The 20182-nt window shown below is 29.6% G+C and overlaps 1 protein-coding gene across 6 annotated transcripts; it reads right to left on the bottom strand.

Annotated features, from left to right (window-relative positions):
• Nucleotides 1-1512: 1512 nt before the first annotated feature.
• LOC140670115 (glutamine:fructose-6-phosphate aminotransferase 1) lies at nt 1513-19060 on the bottom strand. 6 transcript variants are annotated; one of them, XM_072900630.1, is made up of 15 exons: nt 18585-19060; nt 13805-13912; nt 12619-12708; nt 12106-12249; nt 11064-11230; nt 10680-10821; nt 9495-9518; nt 7952-7972; nt 6238-6395; nt 5913-6152; nt 5649-5847; nt 5287-5531; nt 5043-5198; nt 4822-4950; nt 1513-4253 (listed from the first exon to the last, which is right to left on the bottom strand). In XM_072900630.1, exons 1-15 carry the CDS (start codon nt 18589-18591, stop codon nt 4008-4010), a joined length of 2076 nt encoding a protein of 691 aa, XP_072756731.1. In that variant the 5' UTR covers nt 18592-19060; the 3' UTR covers nt 1513-4007. The 6 variants fall into 6 exon arrangements, with proteins under 6 accessions (XP_072756731.1, XP_072756727.1, XP_072756728.1 ...); XM_072900626.1 differs by lacking the exon at nt 18585-19060 and adding an exon at nt 18396-18504; XM_072900627.1 differs by lacking the exon at nt 18585-19060 and adding an exon at nt 18396-18504 and having other exon boundaries at nt 7952-7969.
• Between the last annotated feature and the right edge of the window lie 1122 nt (nt 19061-20182).

Here is a 20182-nt window from a genome sequence, read left to right as displayed (position 1 = left end):
TCAAACTTTTTTAAAATACTTTTTTAATTTTTTATCTATGATGATAATTTTTCTCTGATTGTGAGTGTCAGTGATTTGAATATAGCCCAATTTTTAGAGTATAAAAAGTGTTCGCTACTTTTTTTTAGCACCGTATACATATATAGAGGAATTACAACATTTACATGTCATCTTAGATCCATGCCATACATGTATGTTGTCAAACTTGCACGAGATGTATTCGCCGCGAATCAATATAATAAATGACAAAGATAATATAGAATAGAACTTTACTAATAACTCTTACATGAATTACCAAAAAATATCATTAAAATTATAAAATAAAAAGCTACTGCGCGTACACTGTGCGTCTGTTACAAAAAGTATAATATATTTAAATTACTAAAAGATACAAGATTTTGAAAATTGTAAGAATAAAGGCCGAATTTTATCACTACTGTTGATAAGGTATTTGATTTTTTAAATTCTCATTTTAAATACTTTGTTTGCAAAAAGATTTGGAAAACCTATATATGTTTAAAGAATATTTCAATACTTAACAGATTTACTATAAAATCAAATAAAATAAATTATATATTTATTAAAAAAAAGATGAAGAATAGAAATTTTTTACAAAAACAAAATAAAAAACTTTTATTTATTTTACGTCTTCTATTTAAGAATCTTATAAATTATTATTATTTTATTTACAGATTTGCACTTGCCGACCGAAATAAGCCAACTTAAAGTAAATCAAGAAATTTTCAAATGCAATTCAACGTTTAAATACATTTTCACGTACAAATTTTCATAAGGCCTTTCACAATTTTCGACTTAAAGGAAGATGCAAATGAGCAGAGTACATATACAGTGGTATAGGATAACGAGGTGGTTCAATGGCAGAATATGGATGCCTACTGAGGGAAGATCTTAGAATCGAGCATCGATAAGACCCTGATATTTTTCCTCTGTTCGGAAAAAGATTTTAGAAATAAAATGAATCAAGAGAAAGGAAATATGATAGTCCCTTTGGGACTAAAGTGTTGTGATATTTGAGGATGAATGTTCGGTTAAGATGACCGAACTGTAGGTATCAAGGAATATGTAAGTGAGTAAAGAGAGAATACGATGAGACGAGAGAAATAGCTCATTGTTAGTGGCAAAGTGGTTGCTTGTTGAGGAAAAGTATCCTAGGATCGAGTTGTCCTAGTAACGACTACTTGGATGTTTCTTTTTACTTAGGAAAAAAGTTTACAATTTTTTTTTTCATATTAGGAGCAGACATGATTTTATTGTAATAATAACTCAACTATTGCAATAAAACAATTATATTTGATTATATATATGTACTATTTTCCTGGGATAATATGTATATATATATATATATATATATATATATATATATATATATATATTGCATTCTATCAAATTTATCAAAAGATTGATTTATTAATATATAATTATGCTTAAAAAATTACATCTAAAAACTAGACAGATTATACGAGTTAAAATACAATAAAAATTGCAATAAAATCATACATGTTTGGAAATTCTTTCATGTTATCTATTGCATAGAAACATATTAATGTGATACTTAGATATACATTTACATTAGTATAAACCCCCGATTTTAACCATATGTGACATATATTATCAAAGATTATGACTTTGAGTAATGTTTAAAAGATTTGTAATCGTTGTTCATTAAAAAGTTGTTAAAAAGTTGTCAAAATTCTGTTAAAATGACATTCATTTGCTATCTGTATTCTTTCTTGATACATATAACATATATTATAACATGATATAATATGATTACAATATAATAAAGAACATTGTTTTATATATTATAATTTGATTTTGTATTTGAGCTTATATATAAATATATATAAAGCAGAATTCATTAATCGCATTATACAGAGTGTTTGATAATTGGTGAAAAATCTGCTAATGGCAATTCTTGAGATCATTTGGAGACGATTCCTCAGCGAAAATGTCGAGGCATCAATAATTTCGGAGTTATAAGCGATTGAACAGAAAGACGATTTTCGCAAACTAAACTTTTTGAAGTTAAAAAATTACCCAAACTATTCTAACATTCGTCAGTTAATTTTAGATAGAATTTATCCTAATAGATGATAATCCGCAAAATTTTTGGCGTGCATAGGCTACATCGACTCAAATTGCTCTCAAAATACTTTAAAATACTCTGTAACACAAAAATATACAACAAATTACCGAGCTTTAGATATTCTTTATACGAATTCAAATTTTCAAATATTTACTGTTTAGTTATAACTAAAAAGCGAAGCCTCCAGCAGGCTTTTGTTATTCTTAAATTTTGTCTCACCTGTCGTCGAACATCCTGCATATATATGCCTAATTATATATAATTATATATAGATCCAATTACACAATCTTTTTGAACAGATTTTGTCAAGTATCTGCTACAAATTGTTGTCAGCAAAAAGTTGTCTACAAATTTGATACAGTTTTATTACGGATTAAATCAGCAGATGAGCAGCAAAAACTGAACATAATCTATTAACATGACCTGAAATTAGAATGGTAGCAAAAAACCAAGCAGGATTTGCATACGTGCAATTTAATGACAAATTGGCAGTAGAAACCGAAAAAGATCTGTAATTTCTTAACCATTTAAATAAAATAGTGATATAACTTTGTATTTAACAGCTTTTAATACTTGAGTTTGTTATTGTAATATTCATTCATAAAGATCAAGCATATTTTATTAAATAAAAGTACGCAAGGCCGGGTTGTTGTCTGTCAGAATGTTCTTATATACCAAAAAAAACAAAAAAAAAAAAGGATTTCGTAACGATTTTCTAAAAATTCAACAAGAAGAGTTGTATTTTTCCTTAAATTGTGTTTTGAAGAGAATAAGCCATCGAATTATAATTCATACATATGTGTATGTAAAGCAAGACTCAAATACACATTCAATTAGTTAAAATTAAATAATTTAATTTTTATTTTATTGATTTATTTATTGTATTGATTGCAAATAAAAACCATTTTCAAAACTTCTTTACCATTTGTTAAAAATGAAAACAAAAATTTGAAACAATATTTTACTTTAGTTAATTTTCAAAGATGGATTAATATTTTTGATTGTCATAATTTAAAAAATAAAATTATATCAAAGTATATTTAGTTTATAGATTAGAAACAGAAAGAAACCTATAAGAAGATCATATAACAGCAAAGCAAATATACATGTAATAATATAGTTTACTGTATTTAACATAATTTGAATTTTATTATTTAACTAATCTGAAAACTTTGTTCCTATAAAAATTACTAGCCGTATTATGACGGATGTTTCGTAGACTCTCCCTTGAGAGTCTCTAATCGTAAGTTAAACCAATTGTTTGCCATGTAGAATATATTGCAATGTAATATATATGTTACATTAATATATTATGTGTTATATGTCTGTATTTATGAGAAAAAAAAATTATAATTAATCGATTATTTGCCGACAACGTTTACGCATTTGTTCTGTAATAGTTCAGTTTATTGCACTTATATAACATTAATATAACTATATGTTTACTAAAATTGAATGAAATATTATGAGCTTTCACAATATTATAAATATCAATTTATATATTATTATTATATTGTATTTAAATGGTCTAGAAGTACCAGATCTCGCTCTATATCTGCCGTCAATCTGCTATCAGATTCTGTAAACAAGCTTTGCCTAATGTGGACACAGTTGCTACTAATTTGCTAGCAACTTTTGACAATGAATAAAATTGCCAATCTGATGCCATATTAACTACTGATAACATACGTCGAAGTCAAGATCATTGATTTACGGGGACTTCACTAATTGTAAATATTTACTATTTCGATGATAGTATATATTTTTTTTTATCGTTGTTATCTTGTTATTCATTATTATGATTTTCTCACTGTATGGCTTAAAAAAATTTCATGGCATCATAAAATCGTGGTAAACTTGTTCGCCAAAGCAACTGTTCCGAAAGAGTTCCATTTAATATTTACTCTACCGTAACTGATTTCGCCAAGTTTCTTGGACAGTCGACGTTACAACCACGCAAAACCGCAATATGGAATGATAATAATTGCATGGGAATAACGGTGAGAATTCCTTGCAAGCAATCAACTGTTTTCGGTATCTCGAGAGCTCTATCGGCAAAAGCTTTCGTTTCCTCATCTCCGTCCTCGCAAATAACGATTGGTTTGCCATCTCGCGCGGTAACTTGCTGCAACGCGTTCATGCATTTCTGCAAAATAAATTATTAAATCATAATAAAAAAATGATAGATTTTTAAATATCTTTCTTAAGTTTGTCTCGTATATACATAATAATTCAAGATTAGATCTAATATTAACAGATTAATAACATATTTAAATGGATGGGTATTTTAAATTTTAAATTATTCAACTGGTAACATATAACACACAAACATATATACGCACGCACGCACGCACGTATATTTTATATATATATATTTATATATATATATATATATATATATATATATATATATATATATATATAATTACTGAGACTGATAATATTTGTAGTGAAATATGATACAAATGAATATATTTGGATAATAAAGATAAAGAAATAGAAACGCGTGTGAAAAATTTCCCGCACAATGTAATTTTCATTTTCATACATCAAGTAACAAGTCGCCTAGCTTTGTAAATTCTTTTTCACGAAATAATGTACCATTAAAAATTATGGAAGCTAAAAAAATCTAAGAAAGCCATAATAAAATAAATATAATATATTTTTATCACATAATTGATTATTAATTATTAAGCATCAATTAGTAAGCTTACCATGTATACTGGATCTCTCATTACGATCATAATCACCGGCATAGAATCGTCAACAAGAGCTAATGGACCATGCTTTAATTCACCAGCCATAATTCCTTCGCTGTGCATATATGTCAATTCTTTCACTTTCTACAAGTATAAAGGAATTATTTAAAGTAACATCTGCAAGGATTAACTGAAACATTATATACAGGTATATTTTTTTGCTTCTATAAACTTACAAGCGCGCCCTCCATACACGTAGCAAAATTGTATCCACGACCCATAATCAAGAGAGATTTATGTTGAAACAAGGACTTTGCCAGCTCTTTCACTTTATCGTCAAGTTTTAATACTTCACGAATGAGATTGTCGAGATTTTTCAAACCTTCGATAATCTGAAAAAACATGCGCGCTTTAAGTTAAATAATAATCATAAAAGATTCTAATTTAGCAAACGATGAATGTTAAAGCAAATGAATGTACTTGTAGACGTCTTGCACGAAGAGAGATTCTGTCTTCGCTCATTACTAGTGCAAACATCACGAGAGAAATAAATTGCGATGTATAAGCCTTGGTACTTGCTACACCAATTTCGGGACCGGCGTTGATGTGCACACCACAATGGGATTCGCGACAAATACTACTACCAACCGTATTAGTTATACCCACAATAAGAGCGCCGCGACTTTTACAATAACGTAGTGCCATTAATGTATCAGCTGTCTCGCCTATCATTGATAAAAAGGAAGGAAGAGAATAACTTATTTGTTAATCATAAATCAACAATCGTAATTTTTACCCATCTATTTAGAACCATATAAAGTTGATTTATTAATTAATCTTACCCGATTGAGAAATAAAGAAACAAACGTCGTCTCTAAAGACCGGCGTGTTGCGGTCTAAAAAATCGGACGCCAGTTCGACCATCACTGGCAATTCTGTCAATTCTTCGAGAAGCTGTCGCGTAGCTATGGCAGAATGATAGCTCGTACCACAGCCAATCAGCATGAGACGTCTGCATCTTTTGATCTCAGGAATATAATCCTAAAAAGATTCAAACCTAGTATTGTTTCTTAAAGCTAAATATGTAAAAGTAATTTTCAAGTTACTTTAATTCCACCCAAAGTGACAGAATTATCTTGAAAATTCAAGCGTCCTCTCATAGTGTTCACAACCGACTCCGACTGCTCAAAAATTTCTTTCTGCATAAAGTAGTCATAATTGCCCTTCATGATCTGCTGAATCTCCATCTTTAATGTCGTGATTTCACGAGCATGAGGATCGTCCATGCAGCGACGAAGACGATGAATGCTCAATGCGCCTTCTCTAACGGCCGCCACATCATCGTCCTATCGAAAAAAAGTAAATCAGATCTTGCGATACTACGTAGTGCCAGAAACTAACAACAAGATAATATATAACGTTAATTCGCACTTCCAGAAATATCACACGATTTGTGTGCTCGATTATCGCACTCGCATCAGAAGCGAAAAAATATTCAACTTCTTTGTCCTCAAGAGGTTGAAATTCGGATGTGCTCTCGCTACGCGGCATGACCGGAAATTCCGGATTCCTACCATGTGGGCGGTGATCTGCGCAAAAGTCAACATTTTAGCGAGATGTATCCTATTTTGTATATTTGAAGCGAAATATACATACTATGAAGGTTGTTAAAAAAAAAAAAAAAAAAAAAAAAAAAATATTCTTTCAAATCTAATTTTAAGCAGAATTGTAAAACACAAAATAAAATATTATATTTTGCTGCAAAGTTCTTATTTTATCTTTATCCGATAAAAATTTCTCGAAACGATAAAAATATGGCACAAACATTAAATCGCTTGTAATACAATATTATAACATTTATATACGAGTATAGAGAGTATTCAGAAATAAATAGTCAAAATATAGTCTTTAGCGAGAGTACTGTATCGTAATGATGAAAATAGATTATATTGTATAAACATGGATCTGAAAACAAACATAACTTTCTTCATTCAACTTATAAGTATTTTTTATTTACGACAGAATTTGACAAATACATCTATTTTTAGAGTTCTGACAATGAGTAAAAATAAATAAAAAGAGTTTATAACTGGAAAAGGAAGCGTTTTCAGAATTATGTTTATATAATCTTTTTTCTCATTATGATATTATAAATATTATACAATATGCTCTTAAAGTTTGATCTACCTATTTCTGAAACATTCGCTATATTACAAAATTCACATTACTAAATATAGTAATGTGAATAGTAGAAAGGAGGATACCTTTTCATTTTGTGATTATGTAAGTTGTAGTTGAAAGTGATAACAAAAAAACTCCAAGTTGATAATTAAAATATTCAAAATTACAATACAGAAAAATTAATTATTAATTTTAACAATTAATTTTTCTGTATTATTTATTACACAAATAAGTTAAATAAAGTGATAGATTTCTATGCTTTTCTCTTATCTTCTAAAGAATTCCCCCACACCAGATTTATATAAGATATATCATACAATGTAATAATATTAATGGAGATAATAGTTATTATTATCAAATTCAAATTTTTATATCTTACAATACCTAGGAATAAACATTACCCAAATATGTTAATGCCCATAGCGCTCGCTGCAAGATAATATTGTAATAATACCACCATAATGAAAAAATTAATACATATAAATAGTGTCGATGCTATATAATATAATATAACGATCTTCAAGACGATCAGTATATATTAGGATATATATATATATTAATAGGATGTATATACTTATTAAAGAAGCTTGAAATAATACTCATTATAATAACCTATTGCATATACTTTCCTACTAATGAAAGAAAGAATACATTTTGATAGATATTTGTTTTCTTATACGAATAATATTTTTTGCAATATGGATAGGTGGAAAGTAGGAATAATTTGTAAATTGTATATGACAGAATGATTATATAGAAAGATTATAATGATACACATACTGTAAGCAGGATTACCCATCATCCGCGTTCTTATATCTTTATGCGTGAAAATCAGCAAAACATCAAGCGCTTATTCAAGTTAAAAAAGAATGATTATGTTTATTTATTATAGATAAATCATAATTCATTCATGAGATAAGGTATAGTACAAGCAAGGAAGCTTAAACTTAACATGAAGTATTACCTTGAGATGGTGCTTCACCTTCTGCACAGAATGGGACGCGGGAGGAGAAAAACGAGAAAGAAAACAAAAACGATTAACGCACAAATAATGCCGCAATAGTAACAGCGTAACGAGTTCAATATAAATTCAATATGTATAATGAATAAATATTGGCAAAAAGAACGAGCATTAAGCACGCGATAAGTATTAAAGTAATACGATATAAAATAAGTTTGAAAAAAGATATTATTTTCTTTTTCTAGATTCTTTTAATTTATTATAAACGATATTTTATTTTCCAAAATTTTTCTCTTTTGTATATCTTTTTGCAAACTTCAAAATTATGTCATCACAAAGACACATATACGATGTCGTGTAAAAGCCGCAAATACATAAAGACATAAACCTTGCCACTGTATTGTTTTTTTTTGTTTTTGCTAGTTTTTTTTTTCTTTTGTAAAGACTAACACTTTTGCCGAGCAATTAGCCGTCAATTCCATGAATTTTTACATATAATGATTAATTAAGTAGTACTTGTGATAGTCTATTGTAGTGAATAATAATCCTGTAATCTCTCTCTCTTTAGTATTTAATATTTTATCGCAACTATTAAAATTTATTTATTATATCCGTTCGTTACTTTTAAAAAGATATTTTATTTATTAGTTTATTTAGTTCTTAAGAAAATCATTTGATAAATATTTACAAAAGGAGACATTTTTCCTGATGGAAATATTCTGTTTAAGAAATTCTTTTTAAAGAATTAAAAATTATAATAATAATATGTTAATATGTGTCAGAATTTCACAATAAAATATAAACCTAATCAGAAAATTAATGAATATTAAAAAAAGAAAAAAAATAGGGGAAAGGATTCCAACCTTCGTTTTACACCCCATCCCGTAAAAATAACTCTAATTTTCTACTCTTCATAGATTATTGTAATAAGAGAAAGAAAATCGTCAAATATAAAAAAAAAAAGTAAAATTATAAAAGTTTTGTCATTTAAATAAGATCTACGTTATTCTTAATGAAAATTCACTTGACGCGAATACAGAAATGCCAATTTGCAAGTTATTGTGTTAAGATGAGAAAACGAAAGAATTATAAACGTCGCCTTGCGAATGCGCCCATTCAATTAGTAAATATAGCAATAAAGTTTTGCGAAAAACAATTCGACGAAGAGTCGTGAAAAAATATCAATTTATATAAACATTAATCACTGGATCTTTAATTAGATGTTGCGATAGAATAGTTGGATTGTTTAGTAATAATAGATAAATTAAGCGATACAGCAGATGCATATTTGCGGGCGCGCACGCACATAGACAGACACACACACACGCACACACGCACACACACACACACACACACACACACACGCGCGCGCGCGCGCGCGCGCGCACGCACACATATTAATTAAACGAGACAACACATCGACGAGTAGATTTTCGATTTACATACCACATAGAGATGCTGTTTTTTTTCATTCTTTCATTATAGTGAGAGAGATCCAGTGGCAAGAATAATAATCAAGATAAGTTTAATGTAGTGATGTATATACCTTTGTTTGCGCAGTGAAGGTCATCTGATGGCGTAAAAGTAGTAGAACATAACCGCAAGGTGTTCATGCAAAAGAAATACTTGTATAGTAATCCACATTAAATTCACACGGAAAGAATGCAGCACTATTTGTCAAATTCTAAGATACAGGCAATAAGAGTATATGTAGATTAACAATCATGCATCTATTCAAATTCTCTAGCAATTACAATAAAAAAACAAAAAAAAAAAGGAAAAGATGTGAAACAAAATTGCAAGCAAAAAAACTATTAATTAGAAACAATATTTTATATTTTTATCTATCATTATATATGTATATGTATAATGTATATTTATAATACTATTTAATATAAAAAAACAGCTCGAGAGAGAGAGAGAGAGAGAGAGAGAAAGAGAGAGAGAGAGAGAGAGAGAGAGAGAGAGAGAGAGAGAGAGAGAGAGAGAGAGAGAGAGAGAGAGAGAGAAAGAGAGAGAAACGTAAAACTTTTTAGTCTAAAAAAATGTTTTTACTTGAATAAATACATGATTCACTCCAAAAAGAAAGACTTCCATTGTCCAGCGATATGCAGCGAATTCTGATAACAATATATCAGATAATATATTTTGACAATATTTCAACCATCGCACTCAACATAATACTTTCGATCTGTTACAGTATACGATCAAACAAAATGACATAACAACATAAACAATAAAGCCGAATATTATTTACTTACACAAACGCTAATTTCTTTCCATATTGAATAATTTATAATTCGGATTAATGGGAAAAGCACATGCTTAGTTAGTATCAGTTATCAATAGCTTTTCTCTCGTACGTAGAAGATGGGAACGCGCGAGACATGGGATCGACACTGAAGGTTTGAAATTGCGATTAGATAAGAGAGATTTTGAAGCATTACCGCTTTCGCGCATTAATTATCTTCACCAATTAATTATTGCACAGGATGATAAATGTGTACTTAATGTTCTTCGCTTCTAAAGATGTTGGACTTTTTTTTAATTATTTTTATATTAGTACGGCCGTGTTGAGACATCGATAATTATAATTTCGATACTTAACGGTTGACATCGACCAAGAATAACTTTTCTCTTCATGACACTCGTATCGTATATATTGTAGTATGTAATGTATTATATATATATAGTATGGATCGAAATTGGATTCGTGATGTTTTAAACTTACCTTTTCCGTATAAAATAGGCACATGATCGGTAGCCAATCTCGTTTTCGTCTTGATACCAACAAGAAGCGGCGATCCTCGTCTTGTAGCCACGCATTCATCTGGGAAGTATTTGCTTTTGAAGCAAAGAGCAAAAGCTCCTTCCTGCAATATTTTTACTACTATTATCTCTCTTTCTTGTCTTAAATCTATTGTATTATTTTAATGAAAAATAACAAAAATGATGGAATATTTTTATTTTAATTCAATTTACTCTATCTTTTCTATCTTTCTATAATAATATCAACAAAGAAATTCTTTTATCTATCCTCTCTCTCTCTCTCTCTCTCTCTCTCTCTCTCTCTCTCTCTCTCTCTCTCTCTTCTCTCTCTCTTCTTAATTCTTACCAATTGCTGAACAACTTGCTCAACGAGTTCGCGAAATGAGTACGTGGGATGCTGTACCCATAGATGATGAATCAATTTGGCAATAACCTCGGTATCGGTGTCGCTCTCGAATACGTATCCTCTCTGTTGTAGCAGAGTTTTCACTTCCTTATAATTTGTTACGATACCTGCATTCAAAATAATTATAAAATATTGAAATATTTTAATAAAACGGAATGCATTCATACAATGCAGGACAAAATGAGGATTATTTAAATCGATTATAATTGATTATAATTCTGTTAAATCTCACTTTACAAATAATTGCATATATAATAATTATTTTAGACGAAAAAAAAAGTTGTTCAGTATCGAAAAGAATGAACGTGAGGAAATGTTTCAATTTTAAAGTTGCAATTAAAGAATAACTAAAAAAGTATACCGGCGCGTGTCTTTATTTTATTTTATAAACTACAATTCAATTTCAAAACTAGTGAAAATTTATCAAAATATACCGTAGAGAGACACTTGTGTTACTTTCTTTATTAAAAAAAAATGTCTAGAGATAAAAAATGTTTATTGTGGTATTCTAAAGAATCTAAAGAAAAACTAAAAATTTGATGAAAAATATGGGCTCCTATTTGAAAAGATCAATTTAATCCTGGTCTGATTTTGGAGATGCTAAAATAACCAAAATCAAATTGATATTATCATCTCGTCGTCGCAAACAAGTTTCGTTTGAAATAGTTTTTTGTAAAATGAAACCTCCAACAGAGATTAAAATAATGACCCTTCATCCTACATATAATATATTATTTAAAATTATTAAATATTATGAAATATGAAACGTATTAGACTTTTTGCGACATAACTAGCGTAATATTAATTAAAGTGAATAATTTGAAATGCGAATATATGATTAAAAGATAAAAAAGAAGCGAGAGACAATTTCTAATTTCTATTTTCTAAAAGAAACAACTATTTTTTTATACTTGTGTATCGGTGAGCATTTTCTTTTTTTTTTCATTTTAAACAAGATCCTACAAGATATTACGAGAATTACCATTGTGAACAACGACGAAGGCGTGCTCACTATCGGAGCGTTGAGGATGAGCATTCAATTCCGACGGCACACCATGAGTCGCCCATCGCGTGTGAGCGATACCAACATGACACTGGATTTTCGACTCGAAATCAAGATTGGTACCTGCGAATAAACATTAAGGACTTTAATTTACACGCTGCGCATGACATTTACATTGGACTTATATGTGTATTTCATCTTGCATGACAATAACAATAACACAACTCGAAACTCGGATAGTCTCGTACACATAATGTAACATAAAAATGTAAAATACAAGATATAAGGTATATTATTCCCAGGGAAGCGCAATAGTTAACGAATCGTAGATTATTATCCAGAATGCCACAGAGGGATTGAAAAGCAAATTGCAAGTGGTTGTCTAATCATAGATTCAATTTGCTGTTATGCACAATGATAGACTTTTGTCTTTTCACATCATGGTCTCATAATCTAAAATTGTAGCCAGGTACTGTTATAGCTATTACTTACGGCAAAATATCTCCTCCTCAAGAGCTTTAACTTTTCCCTGCTTCTTGATAATCGACACGTCTTTACCATCCGCGCTATCGAGGGCAACTCCTGTAAAAGAATACGTGAGAAAAAATTTCTCTATAACCAATATGTCACGTCGCTTTATTTATTTGTTAGCTTATGCGAGAATTAAATAGGTTTTTTTCCTTTTTCTCTTTTGGAAACTTTCTGTTGGAAACAGGTTTGCTAACACACTCAACACACGAAGACCTGGATTGAAAGAGCAAGGTAGCCGAATATACAATCGGCAATTTAATACTACTTTTTATAAAAGCAATAGATGTACATACAGATACAATAGATGTATATTCAATATGACTTACATGTCATTTGCGTGAAATTGCTTTTCTAAATACTTTCTTCACAGACTCCTATAAGTATATACACATATTATATTTAGATCGTCAATCGCGATGTTACATGTTACTAATAAAGTTATACAGGAACCATTTAGATATCATACATATATATGATGCATGGATTAAGTTAATATTTTACATTCGTAGCCTTCGTATTAACATTGTACTACATTCTTACATTCTTACAACGTATACACTTACATTTTGCTCAATTCTAAATGGCTGCTCTTGTTTTACATTTCATATGAGTGAGACATATGAATCCGATTTCCTCAACGTTGGTCAACTTTAATCTCACGCGGTTTAAATTATAATATATATTTTTGTCTCTTTTTCGATAAGTGAAGGGAGCAAGAGATGAAGATATAATTTCAACCGAGGTTAAAGTTTACCGATATTGGTGAAATCGATTCGTAGCCTTCGTATTAACAGTCTAGACATATTATAATATACATAGAAGTCTGTGACTTTCTTTCATATTATATATATTCCTGAGAGTAAGAGATAGCAAGATCGTTACTGCAAACATACTTTCTTCATAAGATTTAAAGTAAATAGAAAGATGATGAAGAGTATTGTTTTCCAAATACGATAATCAAATATTTTTTAAACTTTATAATTTATAATATTTTTTTTCTTAGAATATAATAAGAAAAATATATACCGTATCAAAAAATTCTTTTACTACTGTTCAAAACCTCTTATACTTTTCCTCGTTTTTCGCAAACGTGCCTTTTGTAATTTTACGTGAGAAAAAATTATTGCAGTTAAAGATATCATCTTACCTGCAGAATCATATCCGCGATATTCTAATCTTTTCAGGCCAACAACCAACAGCTCCAAGATTTCCTTTCTGCTCTTCGGCGTCAAATAGTTCAAATAAGCGAAAATCCCTGGAAATTCAAAAATACATAATTTAATTATTAGTCAAATTATCGATATATAATACTATATGATCGTATTCAATTATCGTTGAGATATATCATTAATAAAGAAAGATATTAAATTCCTTCTTTCAATTACGCTGAATTATCAATCATACATTTACAGTTAGCTAATAATTTTCACAGATATCATATTATAATATTCAGAATAACTCTGAGTTGCTCAATGGTCGTTTGACAATTCGAATTTGATTCGCTACGCGAAATGGAGTTATATGTGTACATATATGTGTGTGTGTGTGTGTGTGTACGCGCGCGCGCGCGCGCGTTTATATATATATATATATAAAGTAAAACTTTTATATCCTGATAATTCCGATATTATAATAAAAATAAGATCTATTAGCACACAATGATCCTAATAACTTTATTATTAAGTACATTAAACTTTACTTGTGACTTTTATGACTATTTGTTAGCCACATGCAAATTATCTGGAAAAACATACTAAAACATCCGTGTCACTAAATAAAAACAGATCATCTGTTAATTTGACTGAACTTTATATCACCTTTCATTTTCGAAGGTTACACTCGCAACAAACAACAAAAACACAGAAAAGTAAAGAATTTAATCTATTCAGAAATGCATAAAAACTCGCGAAGAGTGAAATCATGATAAAAATTTTTTATCCTATTTTTATCAACATGCTAACTAACCAAATAAGATCGCAGACGTAAAAGTATAAGCTATGTATCAATATGCAGAAAATTTTAAATGTAATCTAAAAATAGATCCATATAAAAATACAACATTTGCGCGAGATTAACTTAAATTTATCTTAATATTGTAATATTTTGTTTTTTACTGTTTATATAATAATTAAATTTATAACTTATATAAGTTTAAAAATATTTAATAAAAAATAATAAATTTAAAATTTTGTAAATAAATCTTGCGTGTAATCATTGTTGCTTATAAAAGAATATCAAAAGTATAATTAATTTCACAGAAAAACTCTTGTATACTTCATTTTGTGTATACATATTACAATTTATTAAAATAAAGATCAGAATCACAGTCAGTAACATCTGTAAACATTATTAATTATTTTGCATTTAGATTGTGTTTTAGGTATATTTCTGGCAACTTATAGAGCAAAAAATTTACAATATTAAAATAAACCAAATTATGTATGTTGTAATTATGTTATATTGTAAAATCAAGAGACACAAATTGCAGCTCGTGCTAAATTCGCGCAGCGAATACAACGAGACGTATACGTGTGTCTATACGCGAATCGCCAATTGTGTGAGAATATCAGAGAGTTAGATTATCAGTTCTCATTGTTAGTAACGACTGAACTGATTAAGTTCTTAATAGATTTTAGATTATTTACAATAAATTTAAATTTCTGAATAATCAGTTTAATATTTGAATTCCTTGTATTAGAATTATTACATTAGGAATTACATTCATTATGTATTATATATTATTTTTTTTTAAACTTGCTATAGTTGCTCTTTACAAGATGTATAATATTTTTTATGACTAAAACATAAATATGAGATAGATAGCGCATAGCGCGTCACGTACACAACATTAAGTGAAATTATTGAATATTAAATATTGTTTTTTTTTTCTAATGTTTCTGTGTGTTTGAAATGTTGCTACAACATAAAATATTCTCATAAAATATTACAGTTACCATGTTTATACAATGTTTAAATAGACGTGATGTTACCTTTGTATTGATTTCAAAAATTGTTGTTTTGTAAATAAATATATTTATTAAATTTGTTAAACATTGGTTCTTCAAAATATATAAATAATGTTTGGAATTGTAACGCAATTTTTGGTATATTTAGTATATATACAATATATATATATATATATATGTGTGTGTGTGTGTGTGTGTGTGTGTGTGTGTGTGTGTGTGTGTGTGTGTGTGTGTGTGTGTGTGTGTGTGTGTGTGTGTGTGTGTGTGTGTGTGTGTGTGTGTGTGTGTGTGTGTGTGTGTGTGTGTGTGTGTGTGTGTGTGTGTGTGTGTGTGTGTGTGTGTGTGTGTGTGTGTGTGTGTGTGTGTGGTGTGTGTGTGTGTGTGTGTGTTAATCTATGTTTTATCTAATATATTATTTAATTATCTTAAAATGTTTAAATAATTCAATGAGCATTTGTAAACACAGAGTAAATAAAGTATCAGAATATAATAACGTAAAATTGTCGTGTTAATAATATTAATGCTTACACAAATAAACTAAAATAGTATATTATATATTATTTATTATATATATATATATATATATATATATATATATATATATATATAATATATATATAATATACATATTTTATTAATCTCGCTATACACTCAATAATGATTTCAATATTTTATTATACTTCAAATTATAATATAAACTGAATTGATACGAAATAGTTGAATCTCATGAGACGAATGAAATAATAAGAACGATCGAAAAGAAAGAAGCCGCGTCTAAAGGTGAATATTTCTGTTAAATGTCATATGCTAACTATTCTATGTTACTGCACTCTCTCAGGTTTGCGCACCACGAAAGCAAACTTTCACTCGACCAGACCGATCGTCGACGATATTTCTTTATATCAAACCAGAAATTACTTCTCACCACAAGTATACTGTAATATATGTACTAATAAATAGTTGTAACGCAAGAATACATTTAGACGATTTTTTATTTTACATATAAAAAGAATAAATGGCCGGTGAATTAAACTAGATGTTTTGTTCGGAAGATTTACCCAAAAATAACACGCGGACATTAAAAATTTATTTAAGAGAAAGACACAAAACAAATTATTGTAAACACATGCAATGAAAGAGAGAGAGAGAGAGAGAGAGAGAGAGAGAGAGAGAGAGAGAGAGAGAGAGAGAGAAAGAATAAACGTTTTATTTCATGTTTATGACAACATATAAATATATATGTGTCTTAAATGTTTATTCTTTTATTATTCGACAGTTAACGTCATCATTGTCATTATAATATTTTTCGACATTAAAAAGGTTGTCTAAATGCTCAGCTAGATCAGGAATCACTTTCAAGTATCGAGCATAAACTAAATATCATATTATAGTAGCAACATACGAACAACGAACAACGACCAACTATTTGATTTCTTATTTTGCAGTTGCACGAATTACTTACTGATAATAGCTGAAAGATAAGAAGAACTTTTATCAGTAAGAACATAGAAAAAATATTTTACACAGAGTTTGACTGACGTGGCTTAATTCGAATCTTCAATAGAAGAACGTTATTTTGGTATTAATATCTATACCTTTATCTGTTTGATCTAAAGTTATTTTTTCTTGAACAATTTGAAATTTGGAATTTGAAATCTCACTGACTTTCATTGTGATCTGTATAATAACTGTAAGAGTTTTTCAATCGATATATACTGCAATTGTATTGTTTAAAGTTGTTCGCTTCAAAACCTGTGAAATATTTTCCTTATGTTTTTACTGCAAAATAGGAAATCGAGGTGGTTGTTATTCGCATATTGCCACCGCGTTATTCCTATTGAAAGATGTTAAAAAATTGTGTTCAACATTGATGGCCCGTTTTTTTGCGGGTGAGTGTATACATACAAATACATACATATATCGAGATAAATTAGAATATTTCGTAAATTATTGATTGTTTTATGATTCTTAATATTAATACATCTATTGTATATAATAATAATGAGAAGAATCGACTTACATAAGAAAAGTAATATAATTTCGTTTAAAGCAAAACAAAGAAGATCTTTAAAATAATCTCTGAAAATGTCTGTATTTGAAACAAAATCAAGCAACTGTCACATAAAAAATATTTCTAAATAAATCTAAAACATCTTATTAGTAAACAGATTTCTTAGAATTTATGTAAATGAAAGTGGTGATTTTTAATGGTTCAGTTGCTGTATATCAAAATTATTTTTATTACAGATAATCGAATTTAAATATTTAAGGATATATATGTATCCGTATTAGCATCTTAAGATAAAATCAATATTATAAAACATTTACGGCAACTTTTCTTTTCAATAAGTTTTTCATTTCACGAAAAATAAAAGAATATTTTTCGATAAGCTAAACAACTACTACTAGCAAAGATTATCTTTTTTCAAAAATTAAAACTTAAAGCAATATTTATATTAATTTAAATGAAATATATTTCAGATGGATTCGAATATATGTATTTCATGTGAAAACAATAAAAAATGTAACACATTGTTAATGGTATTTAAGCCACTTTTAAAATTTAGCTTTTTTTTTTTAAATTCATTCTTTATAATACAAGAAGTATTGCGCTTAAGGAAATTAAGGCTTTTACATAGTCTTCTTCGTTACCCAATTAATAATACAATAATTATATATAAACGTGTAGCAATTAAATAATAATACACACAAACACATTCTACACGCGTGCCGTTTACATTTGCATTTCATCGCAAATGTATATACACGTACCTTTCTGAACATGATAGTTGAATAGAATGCTATAATATGACATTTACAAGTGACTTGAGCGTCTATGAGCGTGTAACATCTATAATATATAACGAATTGATTTCACCATTCATTAACTGCGATGTCAAACCGGTGGAGAAAGTCACAACGGTGTTCACACGTGATACGTACAAAAAATTCGATACTTACCACACATATTATCGAAATTATTTTATCTGCCACGTATGTGAGAACACGAGCCTACAGTGAATGTAGAAAGACGAACAGACAGTGAAAGACTGATAGAAGTAGAGGCGAAAGGCGAAATGTCACTCGTTTAATATCCGGCGCGAGCTGCTCCGAAATACAGTCTGTACTATGCGGCAGTGTGTTTGCAACTCTTATGACGCGTGAGCAACAGCACTGTCAGTTCGTAGGACGTGGGACCCCCACCCTCCATTCTGTGACACATAACATTGCTACATCTACATACACAAATGTAGGGCAGACGGTTTTGGACAGTATCGAGTTTTCACGAGTGCGAACATTTGTGAATGGGCAGGATAGAGACAATGGAGACCTCTGGTAGCCGATCGTGAACTACAGATCCACAATTTTCATATTACGGCCAAATAGCAGAGAAAATTATCGCATTATAATTATGATATTCGTAATCAGCATCTTCATTGACGTACAGAGCAGATTTTTTTGGAAAAAAAAAAGGGTCAAAATAAGATTTTCAATAAACGTTCAATTGCACTATTCACGGGACAAGTGCAGTTAGCCATGAGCACAGTAAAGGCACAGTATATACAGTAGTGCAACTCTGCGAATTTTAGCGTGGATAAAAATGAACTGCATATGCGCGAACTTGATAGATAATAATAATAACCAATCACACAACAAAGTGATCTCCTACCTTAGTTTCATTCTCTATTTTTACCCTTTCTCAATCTTACGGATATGTCCACATAAGACATTTAAATGGCCATTTATGTACATATTTTACAAAAGTATATGCATAACCTGAGCTTATACATACGCACGTACTATTCCTATTACTTCATTATTAAGGATCGACTGGAGGTTGGAGACACTGTGGAAACTCCTGTCGGCCGACTATGAATTAAGTACCGTTTCGCAAAAACATTAGGGCCAAAATGCAAAAAGAATCATAATAAAATCATGATATTCGTAATCAGTAGGATCGTCTGCAGAGCATCCACCATGGGATTGCCAATATGACAAAGTAATTCAGTGTTAGGACGGTAGAGTGAGACAGAAGACACTGCCATAATTTGGCTGCGTTTCGATATTCACTGCCAGTACTGAAAATCTATAATTTACGTCACGTACATTATTATATAGATTTTCAGTACTGACGGTGAATATCCGAACGCAGTCTTGGTTAGGTTAGGTCGTATCCTAAATTATCCGCGCATGTGCGGTTTATTTTTGTCCATGTTAACATCAAAGGTGCCGATAGAGAGTTGCGTTACTACATATGCTGTATGATATAAGTCTGTTCTTTATTGCTGAACTGGTTATGTCTATGACTTGGCTGCACTAGTTCAGAGAATCTTTTTTTTCCATATTGGAAAGAGAAAAAATACTTTCTGAACTAAATGCAGCTATCAAAAAAGAACCTTATACCTATATACAATGACGCAATTCTAGCAATTTCAGCGTAGGCAAAAATAAACTCGGTCTTGATAAGTAACCAATCATGACAATGATGTTCTGTTTTAATTCCTCTCTTTTTATTTGCGCTTTCTAGAGAGAAAGAGGTAGAGACCCTATCCTACGGA

The sequence above is a fragment of the Anoplolepis gracilipes genome, chromosome 10 (genome assembly GCF_047496725.1).
Source record: "Anoplolepis gracilipes chromosome 10, ASM4749672v1, whole genome shotgun sequence".
In the NCBI taxonomy this organism is placed as follows: Eukaryota; Metazoa; Arthropoda; class Insecta; order Hymenoptera; family Formicidae; genus Anoplolepis; species Anoplolepis gracilipes.
This window is presented reverse-complemented; position numbering and strand designations above follow the sequence as displayed.

Bases quoted from the DNA above. Each gene is read 5' to 3' on its own strand.
- LOC140670115 (XM_072900626.1), bottom strand. From the start codon at position 18,438: ATGTCATATTATAGCATTCTATTCAACTATCATGTTCAGAAAG. The intron at 12,250-12,618 runs GTAAGTAATAGC...GTTTATTCGCAG, and splicing joins TGAGGAGGAGATATTTTGCC to GTACCAATCTTGATTTCGAG. The intron at 11,231-12,105 runs GTAATTCTCGTA...TTTTGAATGCAG, and splicing joins CTTCGTCGTTGTTCACAATG to GTATCGTAACAAATTATAAG.